The sequence below is a fragment of the Cyrtonyx montezumae genome, unplaced genomic scaffold (genome assembly GCF_038088225.1).
Source record: "Cyrtonyx montezumae isolate F1298 unplaced genomic scaffold, pur_monq_1.0 scaffold_12, whole genome shotgun sequence".
Lineage (NCBI taxonomy): Eukaryota > Metazoa > Chordata > Aves > Galliformes > Odontophoridae > Cyrtonyx > Cyrtonyx montezumae.
Genome location: NW_027071848.1, coordinates 991,320 through 1,004,423, shown reverse-complemented (window position 1 = coordinate 1,004,423; position 13,104 = coordinate 991,320). Strand labels below are relative to the sequence as shown.

At 42.3% G+C, this 13,104-nt stretch overlaps 1 protein-coding gene across 1 annotated transcript in view; it reads right to left on the bottom strand.

Moving 5' to 3' along the window:
• MYO7A (myosin VIIA) overlaps window positions 1-12,717 on the bottom strand; it is a 60,896-nt gene extending 48,179 nt beyond the window's left edge. Inside the window, exons 1-5 of the mRNA XM_065729934.1 lie at window positions 12,633-12,717; window positions 9,426-9,539; window positions 8,241-8,393; window positions 2,317-2,501; window positions 1,311-1,432 (exon numbers count right to left, since the gene is read on the bottom strand). Of these exons, the coding sequence (XP_065586006.1) occupies window positions 1,311-1,432; window positions 2,317-2,501; window positions 8,241-8,393; window positions 9,426-9,524 (559 nt within the window). The 5' untranslated portion in view covers window positions 9,525-9,539; window positions 12,633-12,717. The remainder of the gene's footprint in view (window positions 1-1,310; window positions 1,433-2,316; window positions 2,502-8,240; window positions 8,394-9,425; window positions 9,540-12,632) is intronic.
• Window positions 12,718-13,104: the final 387 nt, after the last annotated feature.

Here is a 13,104-nt window from a genome sequence, read left to right as displayed (position 1 = left end):
TGTGGGTGTAGGAGGCATGCCCTGGTGTTAGCATGCTCTGAAATTGCTGCCAGGTGCTGGAGATGTATTTAAAATACAAAATGTCTGTTTTCCTGGTGAAATGTACGTTTAAATCCCATGTGTGCATGCCATGCATCCCTGAGCAGTCTTGCACCTTCATACTGGACTGAAGGATTCTCCAGAGAAGAGCAGAGAAGGAAAGCTGAGCTGGTGACTTGCTTGTTTGCACAGCTCCCAGTATTCATGGAAAGCTGACAGGATATTCACATTTCTATTGATTTCTATGGGTTACCTACCAAGCAAACACTGCTCACTGAGAATAGCAGGTGGATTAAAATCTCATTATTCTTTAATGAAGAGAAGGAGAAAATACTGCTCTTTCTGCTGAAAAGTTCCATCCTACATTATTCCTGGAGGTTCAGATCAACCATTTAATGTGTAGACATCCAGTTATAACTGTGGAGCTGTTCTTTACCCTAACAGATACTTGCTTATGCACCTGGGATAGCCAGCAAGTTGATTCTTATTATCTCATTCTTTATTTCTTTTTCTGTGTTCTGCCTCCATTCTCTGATATTGGAAGGAAATGGTGGGCTTTGCTATTCATAAAATCATAGAATCATGGAGTCATAGAATAACTTGGGTTGGGAGAGACCTTAAAGACCAACAAGATTCACCCTCCTGCCATGGGCTGGTTGCCACCCTCAGCTCAGGCTGCCCAGGGTCCCATACAACCAGGTTTTGAGCATCTCCAGGAATGGGGCAACCACAGCATGACCAGTTTTGCTGTTCGGTTTTTGAAATCCCAGACTACACAGATAATTTGGCAAAATTCAGGTCTCTGTTTTGAAATTTGGGAAAAATGTTCTGATTTATATAGAAATGAAGATTTTTTTGTTATTATTATTATTTTAAAATTAATCAGAATGTTGGAATATATTTCAAGTTAGCTGAAATATTCTATTTTCAACAACTGTTGCCAAAACTATTCCTAGAAAGGCGAATCATAGAATTTTATGAGTTGGAAGGGACCTAAAAAGGTCATCAACTCCAACTCCCATGCAATGAACTGGGACAGTTGCAGCTAGAAAATGCGCAAATCAGAGGATAATTCTGTTGAGAAAAATAAATGCAGGTGGAAACACACAGTTCAACGAACGCATTGTTGCTTCCACATGTTTTGCTTTTTGTTTTCACTTTTTAATACTTAGGATTCAACAAATGGTTACATACATTTGACCATGTTATGCATTTCTTCCATCTGATTTTTTTTAGCCATCAGAAAATGCCTCTACCATTTGGAGCCTCACCTTCCAAGATGGGATTTGCCTCCAGGACCTGCTGCTCAATCCAGGAGTGCTGACCACTGATAGCTGCCAGGAACTGAAGAATCAGTTTGGTGCTTTCTGTTTTCCCTGCTCCGGATTCACCGCTGCAAAGACGACAGAAACTGGGGTCAGTAGAAGCCCTGATGCATTCCTGCTACCTTCCCTCTCACTGTCTACAAAGGGATTGATGCCTCTGGTTCTGTTCTGTTATCACAAGTGGGAAGAGATCACGAAGGATAAGTTTCCAGCATCCCAAAGGCTGGTTATATCCAAATATTAGGATACAATATGGAATAACTTCCAGCCAGGATACAGATTTACATTCTGATTCATGTGGCCAAGCTTTTGCTTTTGGGTTTGGGCTTCTCCAGCAAATACTATTGTACAGCTGTCACCAAGAAAGTCAGGAAGCACCTTCAGACAGTGCTTTTTCAGGTATGATCACCACACCTTGAGCCAGTGGTTCAGGGCCAGATTCATCACAAGACTCGAACTGCCCACATGCACTGAAATACTACCATTTGGAGAAAGCCACAGGTCCCATAGACACAGAATCGTTAAGGCTGGAAAAAACCTCTAAGCTCATCTAGCCCAGCCATACACTTACCAATAATACTACCCACTAAACTATGTCACTATGTACTACATCTATGTGTTTCTTGAAAACCCCCAGGGACAGTGACTCCACCACTCTCCTGGGCAACCTGTTCTAGCGCCCAACTACTCTTTGAGTGAATAAGTCTTTTCTAATATCCAACCTGTGTCCCACTGAGGGGAGAGGGGAAGGCAACCAAGGCAAGAAGCAGGATGCTACTTGCAAGATGATATTTTTTACTATAATGCACAGAAGAGACCACCTCTACACTAACATTATGTGGATATGGTATCTAATGACTCTTTCTAATTCCCAATTATGTTTGATTATCTGTTCCTTGTCAACCAGCTGCCTTTTCCAGTGCATGTTGCATTTGGAAATTTACCAACTCACCTTATGATACAACACTGATCCTTGTTGTTGCGCTGCATGTTGAAGTAGCAGTTGTCAGCGATTGCAAAGATGTGTGGTGGCATCTCCCCAATCTTTTTGTTGGTGTACAGGCGTATCTGCTCCGGTGAATAGATGGGTAGAAGCTGGTAGGGGTTTACTGCCACCAGAATTGAACCAGTGTATGTCTGGAGGAGAAGAACATATAAGATACGGGACAGCGATACCTAGCTGAGAGGCTCTGGTAGTTTGGCTGGAGTGTGGAGGTCAGAAAAATCAGTGTTTTTCAAAAGCTGGATGGAAGATGACATACAAGTCAAAGATGCTTGAAGGGTGGAGGCTGGAGCAAAGCTGGAACAAAAGTCCCAAACTATACAATTTATTTCAGACTGAGTCCTGCTCATGCACTAGATGGATTCAAGCTTTAATTCTCATTTCAGGTGTTCCTCAGTTAAGATTTAGAGCTAGGTCAAGGTAATATTTGCAAAGAACAACCCCACAGCCATAAATATATACTTAGTGCATTGCACAAGTTCTAAAGATGTGAAGGATTTGGAGATTGTTTCCCACATCCCATGCTCTCTGTTCCACTCAGATAAACAAAGTTGTCCTGAGCCTTCGGCAGCAAAACTCTTTGTGGTGTCATGTGCTTTCATTTCTGCCTTTCCAGAAGCTATTTCTCTCAATCCTCTCAACGAAGGACTCAAGGTCTTTGACTTCTCACTCAGATACAACTCTGGGGTTAGGAAGTTTGGCCATATCCCAGCTCAAGTCTGAGAGCAAGAACATCCTTCCCCAATTTCAACTGTCTAAAAGTTATTGTTTAGAGCAAGCAAGTCAACAGAGATTCATCTCGGGTAACCAAGGGGTTCATATCTTTTAATGACTACAACAATGACTACCAGGCTCTGAGTAACCTGACCAAGCTGTAGATGTCCCTGTTCATTGCAGAGAAATTGCATCATATGATCTTTATAAGTCTGTTCCAACTCAAATGAATCTATGGTTCTATGTAAAATGAACCGTTGCCTTCTCCAGGCTAACTTTTGATAACTAATATTATGAAAGCTGAATCTCCCCTTCATTTCTCATGAAATCTGCTACAAAAGTGCTGAAAATATTCTTCTAGGAAAAAAAAGAAATAAACCAAACCGAAAACTTATCTTTCCATCTGCATGATCTAAAACCAAAAATAAGCCTTTGGAAAAAAGAATCAAATAGTACCAAGCAAAAATGCTTATGAACTTTGAAGATAACACAGGCCCAGGCTGAGTTGCTCCCATCAAAACCCTATCCCTAAGACATGAAAGAAAGGTTTCCAGTGGAAACAGGTGATAATTTGTTCTTCACTATCTACACATTTCCCACCAGCTCTGTCTTCTTGAAAGGCAGCCAGTAGGTGGCAGTTGTGCTCTCTAGTAGGGATGTTGAAAGCCTTTAGGGGCTGTCACTTTGTATCTCCCTGGGCGACACCAGAGAGAAGCTTTCTGTTCAGCCTAGGTGAGATTTGAATTTATTGAAGCAACTAAGCAAGAAAGTTGTGGTCTTCTCTGTAATAGTAGATTAAATGTCAGGAATAGAGAAAAGCTCTTGAAGCTCAAGGACAAAGTTGCCACAAATACAAAGTGTGGAAATTGGCTGTGAGATAATTTAGACTGCATGTTAGAAGAAGCTACTGAAGTAAGGAAGAACCAAAGTCCCTGAGAAGCCCTCCACAGTGACAGAGGAGGTAAACTTAACATTCAGAGAAGGACTGGTCTCAATTTCTGGGTGGCTTTATATCACCAACGTTGCCCCGACCCCTGAGTTTCCTTTCAGTACTGGGTGAGAGACCTGGAACACTGTCTTCCTCTTCATAATTTATTACCAGGTTAATTTGAGGGGCATTTCCAATCTTCCTTGAGCATCTTCTCAAAAAGACGGACACTTTGCAGAGATTTCTGAAATCCCTGTGTTTCAGCCATATTGATCTGACCTGCCCCAAACACTGCCAGCAAGCTCAAGAAAGGAGTTAACCATTAGTTTAAGGAATGCAATTCCTGGATACTCTTGTTGACCCTTCCCTTGTGATCTACAAAAGACTTTGTCAGCACTAACTCCTGTTCTATTGCTTGCTTTCCTAGGTCATTCCTAGTTGATAAATGTTCACAGTTTGCCCACTTCTCACAAAAAACTTTGTCTGCTTTGCTGATGATGGGACAAAGGGCACCTCCAAGGAAAGATTATCTCTTTGGCTTCTATTCCTGGGTGAGAGCAAAGCCATTCCATGTTGGGAAAATCAAGTGTTGCTGATAGAGGGTCAGCTGTAGCTGACCATTTACATCAGAAACCACAACTCAAATTCATTACTGCCTGCATGACCTACATTTTAAGTAGCCCCAATCAAAATCCTTTCTGAGCCTGCTTCCCTCACTACTCAGAGCACTGTGGCTGACTTCATCTGGATTTTTACAGGGTTAAAGCTCTACCAAACTTTACTGCATTTTGGCAACAAGAAGGCAACAGCAGACATTGCTTTCATCTCTAGCTAAAGAGACTTAACCTTACCCAAAGTCCAAACTCCCTGCCAAATAACCTCGCTATTCAGCATGGTTTCCCCCAGTGTGTACAAACCAAGCCTTCAAGTTCTTTTCATTTGGTTGCAGAAGGTTTTTTTTCCTGCAAGTTGAATTAATTACTGAGAAGCACTTTAAGCTTTAACCATGCAATACTACATTGACAGACTGGGGACTTTCCAGCTCTGGGGAAGGTCACAGCTTCACCATGAGGGCCAAGCTCTGCAGCAAATGGGATGGTGCTCTTAATGCATTTGTGAAGCAGCAGCAATGGTAGTGCAAATTAAATGAAAACGCAGAACAGAAACGAGTGATCCAATGGGTGGCACAAGAATGATAAGAAATGTCAGCTCCAAGAGTTGTTACTTACCCTCCCGCCGCAGTTTGTCTTATGAGTAAAATATGAGGGAGGAGAGAAAGGAAAATTGTAATTTATTAGAGCAGAATTATACCTTACACAGAGCTAAGGAGATGATGACACAAAAGGGACTGAAGACCTATTGGAAAAGTTACCCTTCACTTTGGGGGCTCAGAAATACTTTCAAATAATGAAGGCAAAGTCACCAAACTTTGAGACAGTACAAATGATACCTCAGAAAAAAACCAACAGCCAACAAACTAACCAACCAAACCACCACCAAAATAACTCAACACTACAGAGAACTGGGCATGCCTACATATTTTGACTTTGCAAAACTGCCATCAACATTTACCATGCTCATTACAAATGTACTCCTCAGAGCCTCCTCTCAAAAAAGATGAGAATCTAAGGTTGAGTTCCTGACCTTGTAATAACACTCACATAGATAGGGTTGGTTTGCATACATCTCTATCAAGCTACGTGCTCTATGTCATTCCTTGTTCATTGCAGGGGAGTTGGACTAGGTGATCTTCAAGGGTCCCTTCCAACTCAAATGATTCCATGATTCTCGATGTCATTCTGATGCTGACATTACACTAACTGCTCTGTGGTGCTCAGGTCACGTGCTGCCACTTCAAAGCCATGTGGAGCAATCAAAGCACAGTAACTTGGAAACTCTCTGATGCAAATACAAGTGGTTTACTGTGTGGAGCAGGACTAGTCTGAGGAATGGGTTATGTTGTTCTATATCGATTCCATTATATTCTATGAACACAACCTAACAATTTTATCATAAAATAATTTTGTGATTCTATGAAGATCATTCTAAGATTCTATGAATAGGTTGTAACAAAAGACCCTAGTAAAAAAAAACACCTGGAAAAATTATTTGGTGAGAAAATGAGCTCTTTGGAGGTGCTCCTCTTCAAGGATGTACCTGTGTGACAGACTGCAAAGGTAACAACTAAATCTTCCTCAGTCCCAGAAAACCAAAGAGGTGTGAAACTCGAGGACTTAGGATCCAGCCTAAAATCAGATGAACATGCTCCAGGCAGTGCTCACCTGCCACTGTGAAGGCAAGTGGAGTGATCAGTTACTCACAATTAGAACAAGTTGAGTGATGACCCCTTACACAGTAGACCTGCAATACACCTGGCTCTGTCACCATCAGACTCAGAGATTTCATGGAGAAACCATATTGCTAGTGAATTACTCTACCCAAACCACCACCCAGTCTCGTCTCTGGGTTAGCAGCTGCATTAGCACTTGTTAGCAAGACTCTGCCAAACATCATTCACTCACGTTCATAATCTCCCTGGATGCCTGTGAAAGGCTTAGTGAGGAAGCTCAGAGGCAGACTTTCATGAAGGAGAAGCTTTTATCTGTGGGCAATCTGATATTGCACACATGAAATTTTATGCAAGGACTTCACTTAGCAAGGCAACAGACATTTGCCTGATGGCTTAGGGACCCTCAGGAGAGATACACAGACACCACTGAAAAAATATTCAGCATGATCCCAAATTTCACACACACAGAGAAATGGGCTTTCCCCCTGGTACAACTACAGGGTGTCCTCAAACAAAAGAAAAGGGGTAATGCTCAACAGATAAATTCATGTTTTCTGAATGAGCCTTTCACCTCAAACTATTGGCTACTTGTATATCCTGGGTGTCATTCAGGTTGCCTGTTACTCAGTTATACACAAGAGTATGACATTAAACTTAAAAGCTGGACACATGCTGAGATGGAATTTGGACTGTAGATGTCCAACCCCAACTTTCCTTCCAATATAATATTTCCAAGGTTATCTGAGCCCCAGCCAGCTCTAAAGCAGTTCACCTCATCTGCCAGATACTATCCAAAACTAACCTTTCAAAAGGCACTGGACAACAAGCAGAACAAGAAGACTTGAGAATATAAAATCATGGATACAGTCTGTTAGTTTTTACTGTCTAGCAGATCAGAACGTACTGCAATTCCCTCTGGCTTGAAAAGCTAGTAATCTCTAGAGCCTTTTAAAAAGCAGATCTGCAGGTTGCCATGAAAAGGCCTTCAGAGTCATAGCAGGTACTCACCTGAGCAGCAGAAAGCTGTAGCACAGGAGAGATACCCAGCAATAATATTGTATTTACAAAGATTGTTTGAGATAATTTACCAGTGGCAAGCACACACTTTCCTCACTTCCAGCACTAGACTGTGCACCAGACTATTCAGCACGTAGCATGCTGAAAAAAACAACTCAGACACTTGAATGCTGACTCTTGTCTTATTTGATTTTTGAGGTGCTGTCACAGAAGAGTAGTCTTGCTGGCTCCCTGTAAAACCCTTGATTTCTGGATGTCTGTTTGGGTTAGAAAAGCTGCAGTGAGCCCATCAAATGTTACAAGACCAAGCTAACTTAAGGAGGGATACTACTGTCCTAAAAGTTCAGCTGTCAGGATCCCAGTGGTTATAAACACAGTTGGGACAAGTACTTTGGAGCTCTTCTCTGAGCTGCTTACTTCATTGTACATATCTCTACCCATGAGCAGCTTCTCACCCTTTCTCCAGCCCTTCTACCTCCAGCAAATGCTCTTTTCACCCACTTGGGCTGGATGCCTTAACAGTTCAGAGGAAGAATGCAGAAAGGACACGTACAGCTTATAGTTGCCAGTCTTTTTTTCTTTATGGTTACTTCAGCCTGCATGTGGCCTGGGTTAAACTGTTCACTGCATGTGCTTGAACTTGATATGTGTTCCAAAAACTTCAACAGGGGCTGCGTAAGGAGGTGACAGGGACTTGGCTCATCACAAGTAAGAGTGTCTCCAGCTTCTCCTGGGACAACCATAAACTTTGCAACAATTTCTCTACAGAACGACAGCATACCAGTGCAGATAGATCCAACCATTTGGGTCCTAGAAGCCCAGGTGCTTATTACAACCAAGGAAACATGGATGTGGGTTTCCAAGAGCTAAGGAGAGCTGGAAGTACAGTGCAGAGCAGTAGATGGAGATGGGGGAAACACTCACGTAGATGAGATGCTCCCGGTAGCGGATCAGCAGGTTCCTAAGGATTCCTGCCTCGTTCAGGTCCCCCAGCCGGATCATGTCCTCCACTCCGTGGATAGAGGTGGGGTGCATGGGTTTAATGTGGCTGGCATTCTGCGGGGAAATCCAGTGCTCCTGGGAAGAGAATGAAGGCAGGGAAAGATAAGTCAAATGGGAAACCACTGGGATGAGGGGAAGAAACAGTTCACCTTAGACAGAAGGACCAGGTGGAAGAGCAATAGCACACAGACCATAGTTTCTACCACTGAGGCACAACAGGGACTAATTTGAGAGATTCTTAGCAGAAGTAAAACATATTTTGGCTTATTAGAGTGACAAGAGACATGAGCCATCTTGACAGAAGCATAATCTGGGGCAGCATGGACATCCAGCATGTCAGGGAAGTTTTTCAACAGATGGCAACTTGTTCAAACAACTAGATTTCCACATCACTGGTTAGCCCTTTGCTGCAAAACACTGTTAAGAATAGAAAAGAATATTTAAAAAAGCAAAGACAGATGGACAAGGTGGTAAATTACACTTTTATTGACAGAATTTTATTTAGACTGATCAATTATAAAGGAATTCAAAAGTCCCTACAAACTGGACACAAGCATCCAGCTGAACCAAGGTTTATCAAAAGTGATAAAGGATAAGAAACATCCTCAGGTCACTCTCTGCTTGTACTATAGAGGTTCCTTTAAAACAGTCTATGTCATCATTGTTCTCAAGAAACTTCTCACTATTTCACTCCCAGTACAGCCACAAAAGTAGAGACATAATGTTGTCTTCTTTCCACAGTTATTTCCAAGGACACACGAGAAGTCTGTGACAAAGTCATCATGAATCTCCTTTTATAAGCCCTATTCCTCATATTTCTGGAATCACTGGGAATGAAAAAAATTAAATCTATTGACTATGTTTGAATTGAAGCGTTGTGCTGTCTCTATTTGGCAGGAGCTTGGCTCAGAGCTAAAATTGCTTCTGAAGCTGTGAACTGGTTCCAATATCCACTGATATTAATGAAGAGAATCCCATCACTTTTAATCAGATTCAAATCAAGTTTGGCTTTCAAATACAACCAGATATCATGTATTTAATGCTACCTGGGGCCTGTGCCTGCAACAGTCACAGAGCTGAATGGCAACCACAACCCTTTATACTTACGTTGCCTTCATCATCCACAACTTGGATCTGTCCTGAGTCACAGAGTTTAACCACCGCTCCAATGGGGACATCGAATTCCCGACCGGTTTTGAGGTCCATCCACACATAATCCCCCTGCCAACAAAGAGAAGACCATTACAGCCAATGCTGCAGAAGGCTCAGCATCTCTTGGGATATAAAACGCTGAAGCTTTCAACCTGAGACACTGGTACAAGGTATAGTTTTCTTTGCAACACATATAATTCATTCATCACAGATGGGTTCTGGGAGGTAAAAGCAGTTGAGCTGGATGTAGTTGCAATAATACTTTTCAGTGGTTCTTGTGTCTACCATGAGCGTGCCTGCTGCTTCCTGAAGCTGTGCAAAGATGCTGGCATCCATCATCTCAAAGGAAAAGTTTAGTGACAGACAGCATGAGAAGCTGTGTCCTTTTGTGTGTTTCAGATATGTCTTGCTTCATTTGAGAACTTGTGGTTTTGTTTTGGAAGACAGAGCAAATAGTTAACCCCTATCCACCCCTACCCATCCATCGTGTCATTGGTCATCCTATAAACCTCTATTAGTCCTGCTGGGCAGGGACTATCTGCTCATCAGCTTTGTGGGTATCAGATCACTTGAATGCAAAAAGGCTTTAAAGAATTTTTTTCCTCAATGCAAAAACAAAAAAAACAAAAAGCACCCAAAACTAAAATAGCAAACAAGACTCTTTGAAACAAGGCAAAATTATTTCCCACTTCTAATCTCAATGGAGTGAGGTGCTACATTTGGGAGTTACCTGGTTAAATTATCCTAGAATCATTTAGGTTGGAAAAGACCTCTAAGGGTCCCAAGTCCAACCCCAACCCATCCCCACCATGCCCACTGACCACATCCTTTTAGTGCCACATCTGCACAGTCCCTGAACACCTCCAGGGACAATGTCTCTGCCACTTCCATGGACAGCCTGTTCCAATGCATTATCGCTCTTTCTGAGAAGAAATTTCTCCTAATATCTGACCTCACCATTTTTCCACCTCAATCATCATCAAAAATCTTTGCAACAAGCAAGAAAATGCACTTCTTCAAGCAACTGGATTTGACGCTGTGAATCAGTAAGATCAGTAAATCCATCTGATCCACATTCCTGCAGGCCACCTCTAGTTGTACCTATGAAGCATGGTGGAAATGCAGTATCTACTTTCCAAAGTCCTCAAAAATTGCTGGTAGAGATGAGACCAACAACAGAAAGGATCCTTTTGCATGTGCACTGTTATAACCTCTTTCCTCAGCGGTCACTAGTTGACCATTTCTGTGGAGAGCGTTTATAGATTTTGTTTGACCCCGTGGATTGATGAACAACCTTCAGTTCCACTCAGGCAGTGGGAATTGAAAATGTATAGCACATATACACACTCCAACATATTCTTGCTCAGTGGGACTTCATCGCAGGATCATATAATCATAGATTGGGTTGGGTTGGAAGAGACCTCAAAGATCATCTAGTTCCAAACCTCTGCTGCAGATTGGACTGCCAACCACTACCCAGACTTCAGACAGATGCTACATATCAGTCACAGAGATGTAAGGTTACATCCAGGGATCAACACCTAGAGAAATGCTACAGAGATTCACAGCCATTCTGTGGGGGTTCCCACCTTTGGCAGCTGACTGCTTGGCTTCACCTGGATATTATCAGCCATGCTGCTTACACTCAGTGAGGATCCAGCCCTTTGTGTTTCCATTTCCTCAGAAGGTCTTGCTAAAGCACTTCAATAAATATCTTCACAAAACTCACAACAAATATAATCTGATATTTTTCTCATTAGCTGCCTTATCTCACATCCCATAACTTGGTTAAAAAGGAATAAAAAAACCCCACATATGAAAGCAGTGTCATGCACAGATACATTATAAATCAAATTATATTAATATTTATTTCTTAGCTCCTTTGATCCAAGACTGTGAAAGCATTTCAGAGTGCTCAGCAGTATTATCTCACCTGCAGAGCTGGGCAAATTTATGCATGGAGTAGGTAACTTGATCAAGGTGACAGCAAGAGCAGAGCTGGGGAGTCTGCTCAGTAGAAAGTCTTTCTGATATCTCATCAGCAGGGTAAAAATTGCTCCAGATCAAGAAAACAAAACATTGTAATGTTGCTTTTTTACTTAAAAAAAAAAATCTCTAATTTTAAATAGCTGTAAAGGCAGCCTGCTTCATATATTCTGTTACACAACTGAGATAAAAAGGCAGTCTGCTATTCTCAAGGTAAATTGATCCTGTACTACCACTAGGACAACTCCTGTGCTTTGCCTGCCTAATGCACAGGCTGCTTGTCCCCTCAAAATGCTCTTTCTAAACACACTATAATTCCATTCTTAATACTGGTAGAAAAAAACCGCCACAAGTCTTATGGGATGGGCTAAGCTGGTAAGCTGAGGAACGTCTGATTGTGTTAAAAAATAACATCACTTATTAAGACCGCCGACTTATTTCCTTCCTCCTCTTCAATGAATTTTATATAAAAGCCATGGAAGTCAGTTGACATTTCTTCTACTAATGCAATCACTTTTGGATCAGCCCAAATAACAGCTAGTACATTGGGGATTTCAGGCCATATCAGGGTGATTCATGCATTTACCAGCTCCAGTGGACAGGCTCTTAAGTTATATAATCTCCCTCATGCCTGGAGCAATGTTGTTTATTTTCCAAAATAGGCAACGAAACACTGAGGATACCACCAAGCACTTAACAGTGTTGACATAGTCTTAGAATCATAGAGTCATTAAGGTTGGAAAAGAGCTCAAAAATCAGCTAGTATAAGCATCCATGTATCACCAATATTGCCCAATAATCCATGTCCCATGTTCTAACTATTCCTCCCCAAAGCAGCCATGAGGAGCTAGAGCCTTTCTAAAGGCTTTGGGGTGGACGCTGCCCTCAGGACCTCACAACCTAAGGGCAACGACAGCCAAAGAGTCAGGCAAGAGGAGGGAGCACCACAGTGGTTACACACAAAGATCAACACAGTTAAAACAGGATCTTTAGGAGGAGCTTCCAAGTGCAAGGACTACAAGGCTGCACCATGGGAGCTGAAGGACCTGGGATGGGGGTTCTCAAAGGCTCAGGAGGAAGGTGAGAATAGCTGAAGGATGTAATCAGACATATTGACTGTTTAAAGTAGCTTAAAAGCTCCCAGCCGTGCTTGTAGCTTGGGAACCCCTATCTTACCGCTAAAATAGTTGTGGGCTTCAGGGCCTGGTTGACGTTGCGGAGCAGTGTCCATTTGCCTTGGTCTCTGTCCTGATCTTCCACTACCTCAGCACATGGCTGCATGAAGACAACTTTCTTTCTCTTCAGCATTTCCAAAATCTTGCAGCTGTGTTTGCTGCCCTCTGCTTTCTATACGTATTCCACCATGAATGCCAGAGAGATGTGGCCGGTTTGCTTTAGAAATTTGGCAAGGCCATGTCTGCTGCACGCAAGGCACACACTGACCTCATTCACAATCTGGCTTTTGGTAAAGATCTTCTAGCAGAGAAACTTCCATCCACCAGCCATACTTGCCCTGTGCAACTGGATGTTGTGGGATCCTCAAAGCAAAGTGAACAACTTTGCTTCTCTTCACTTCAATTCTTCCAGTCTCTCCAGGATGGGGTGAAGCTTAGATGGAGACACGAAGGACACTGCAACCTCTAGTCCC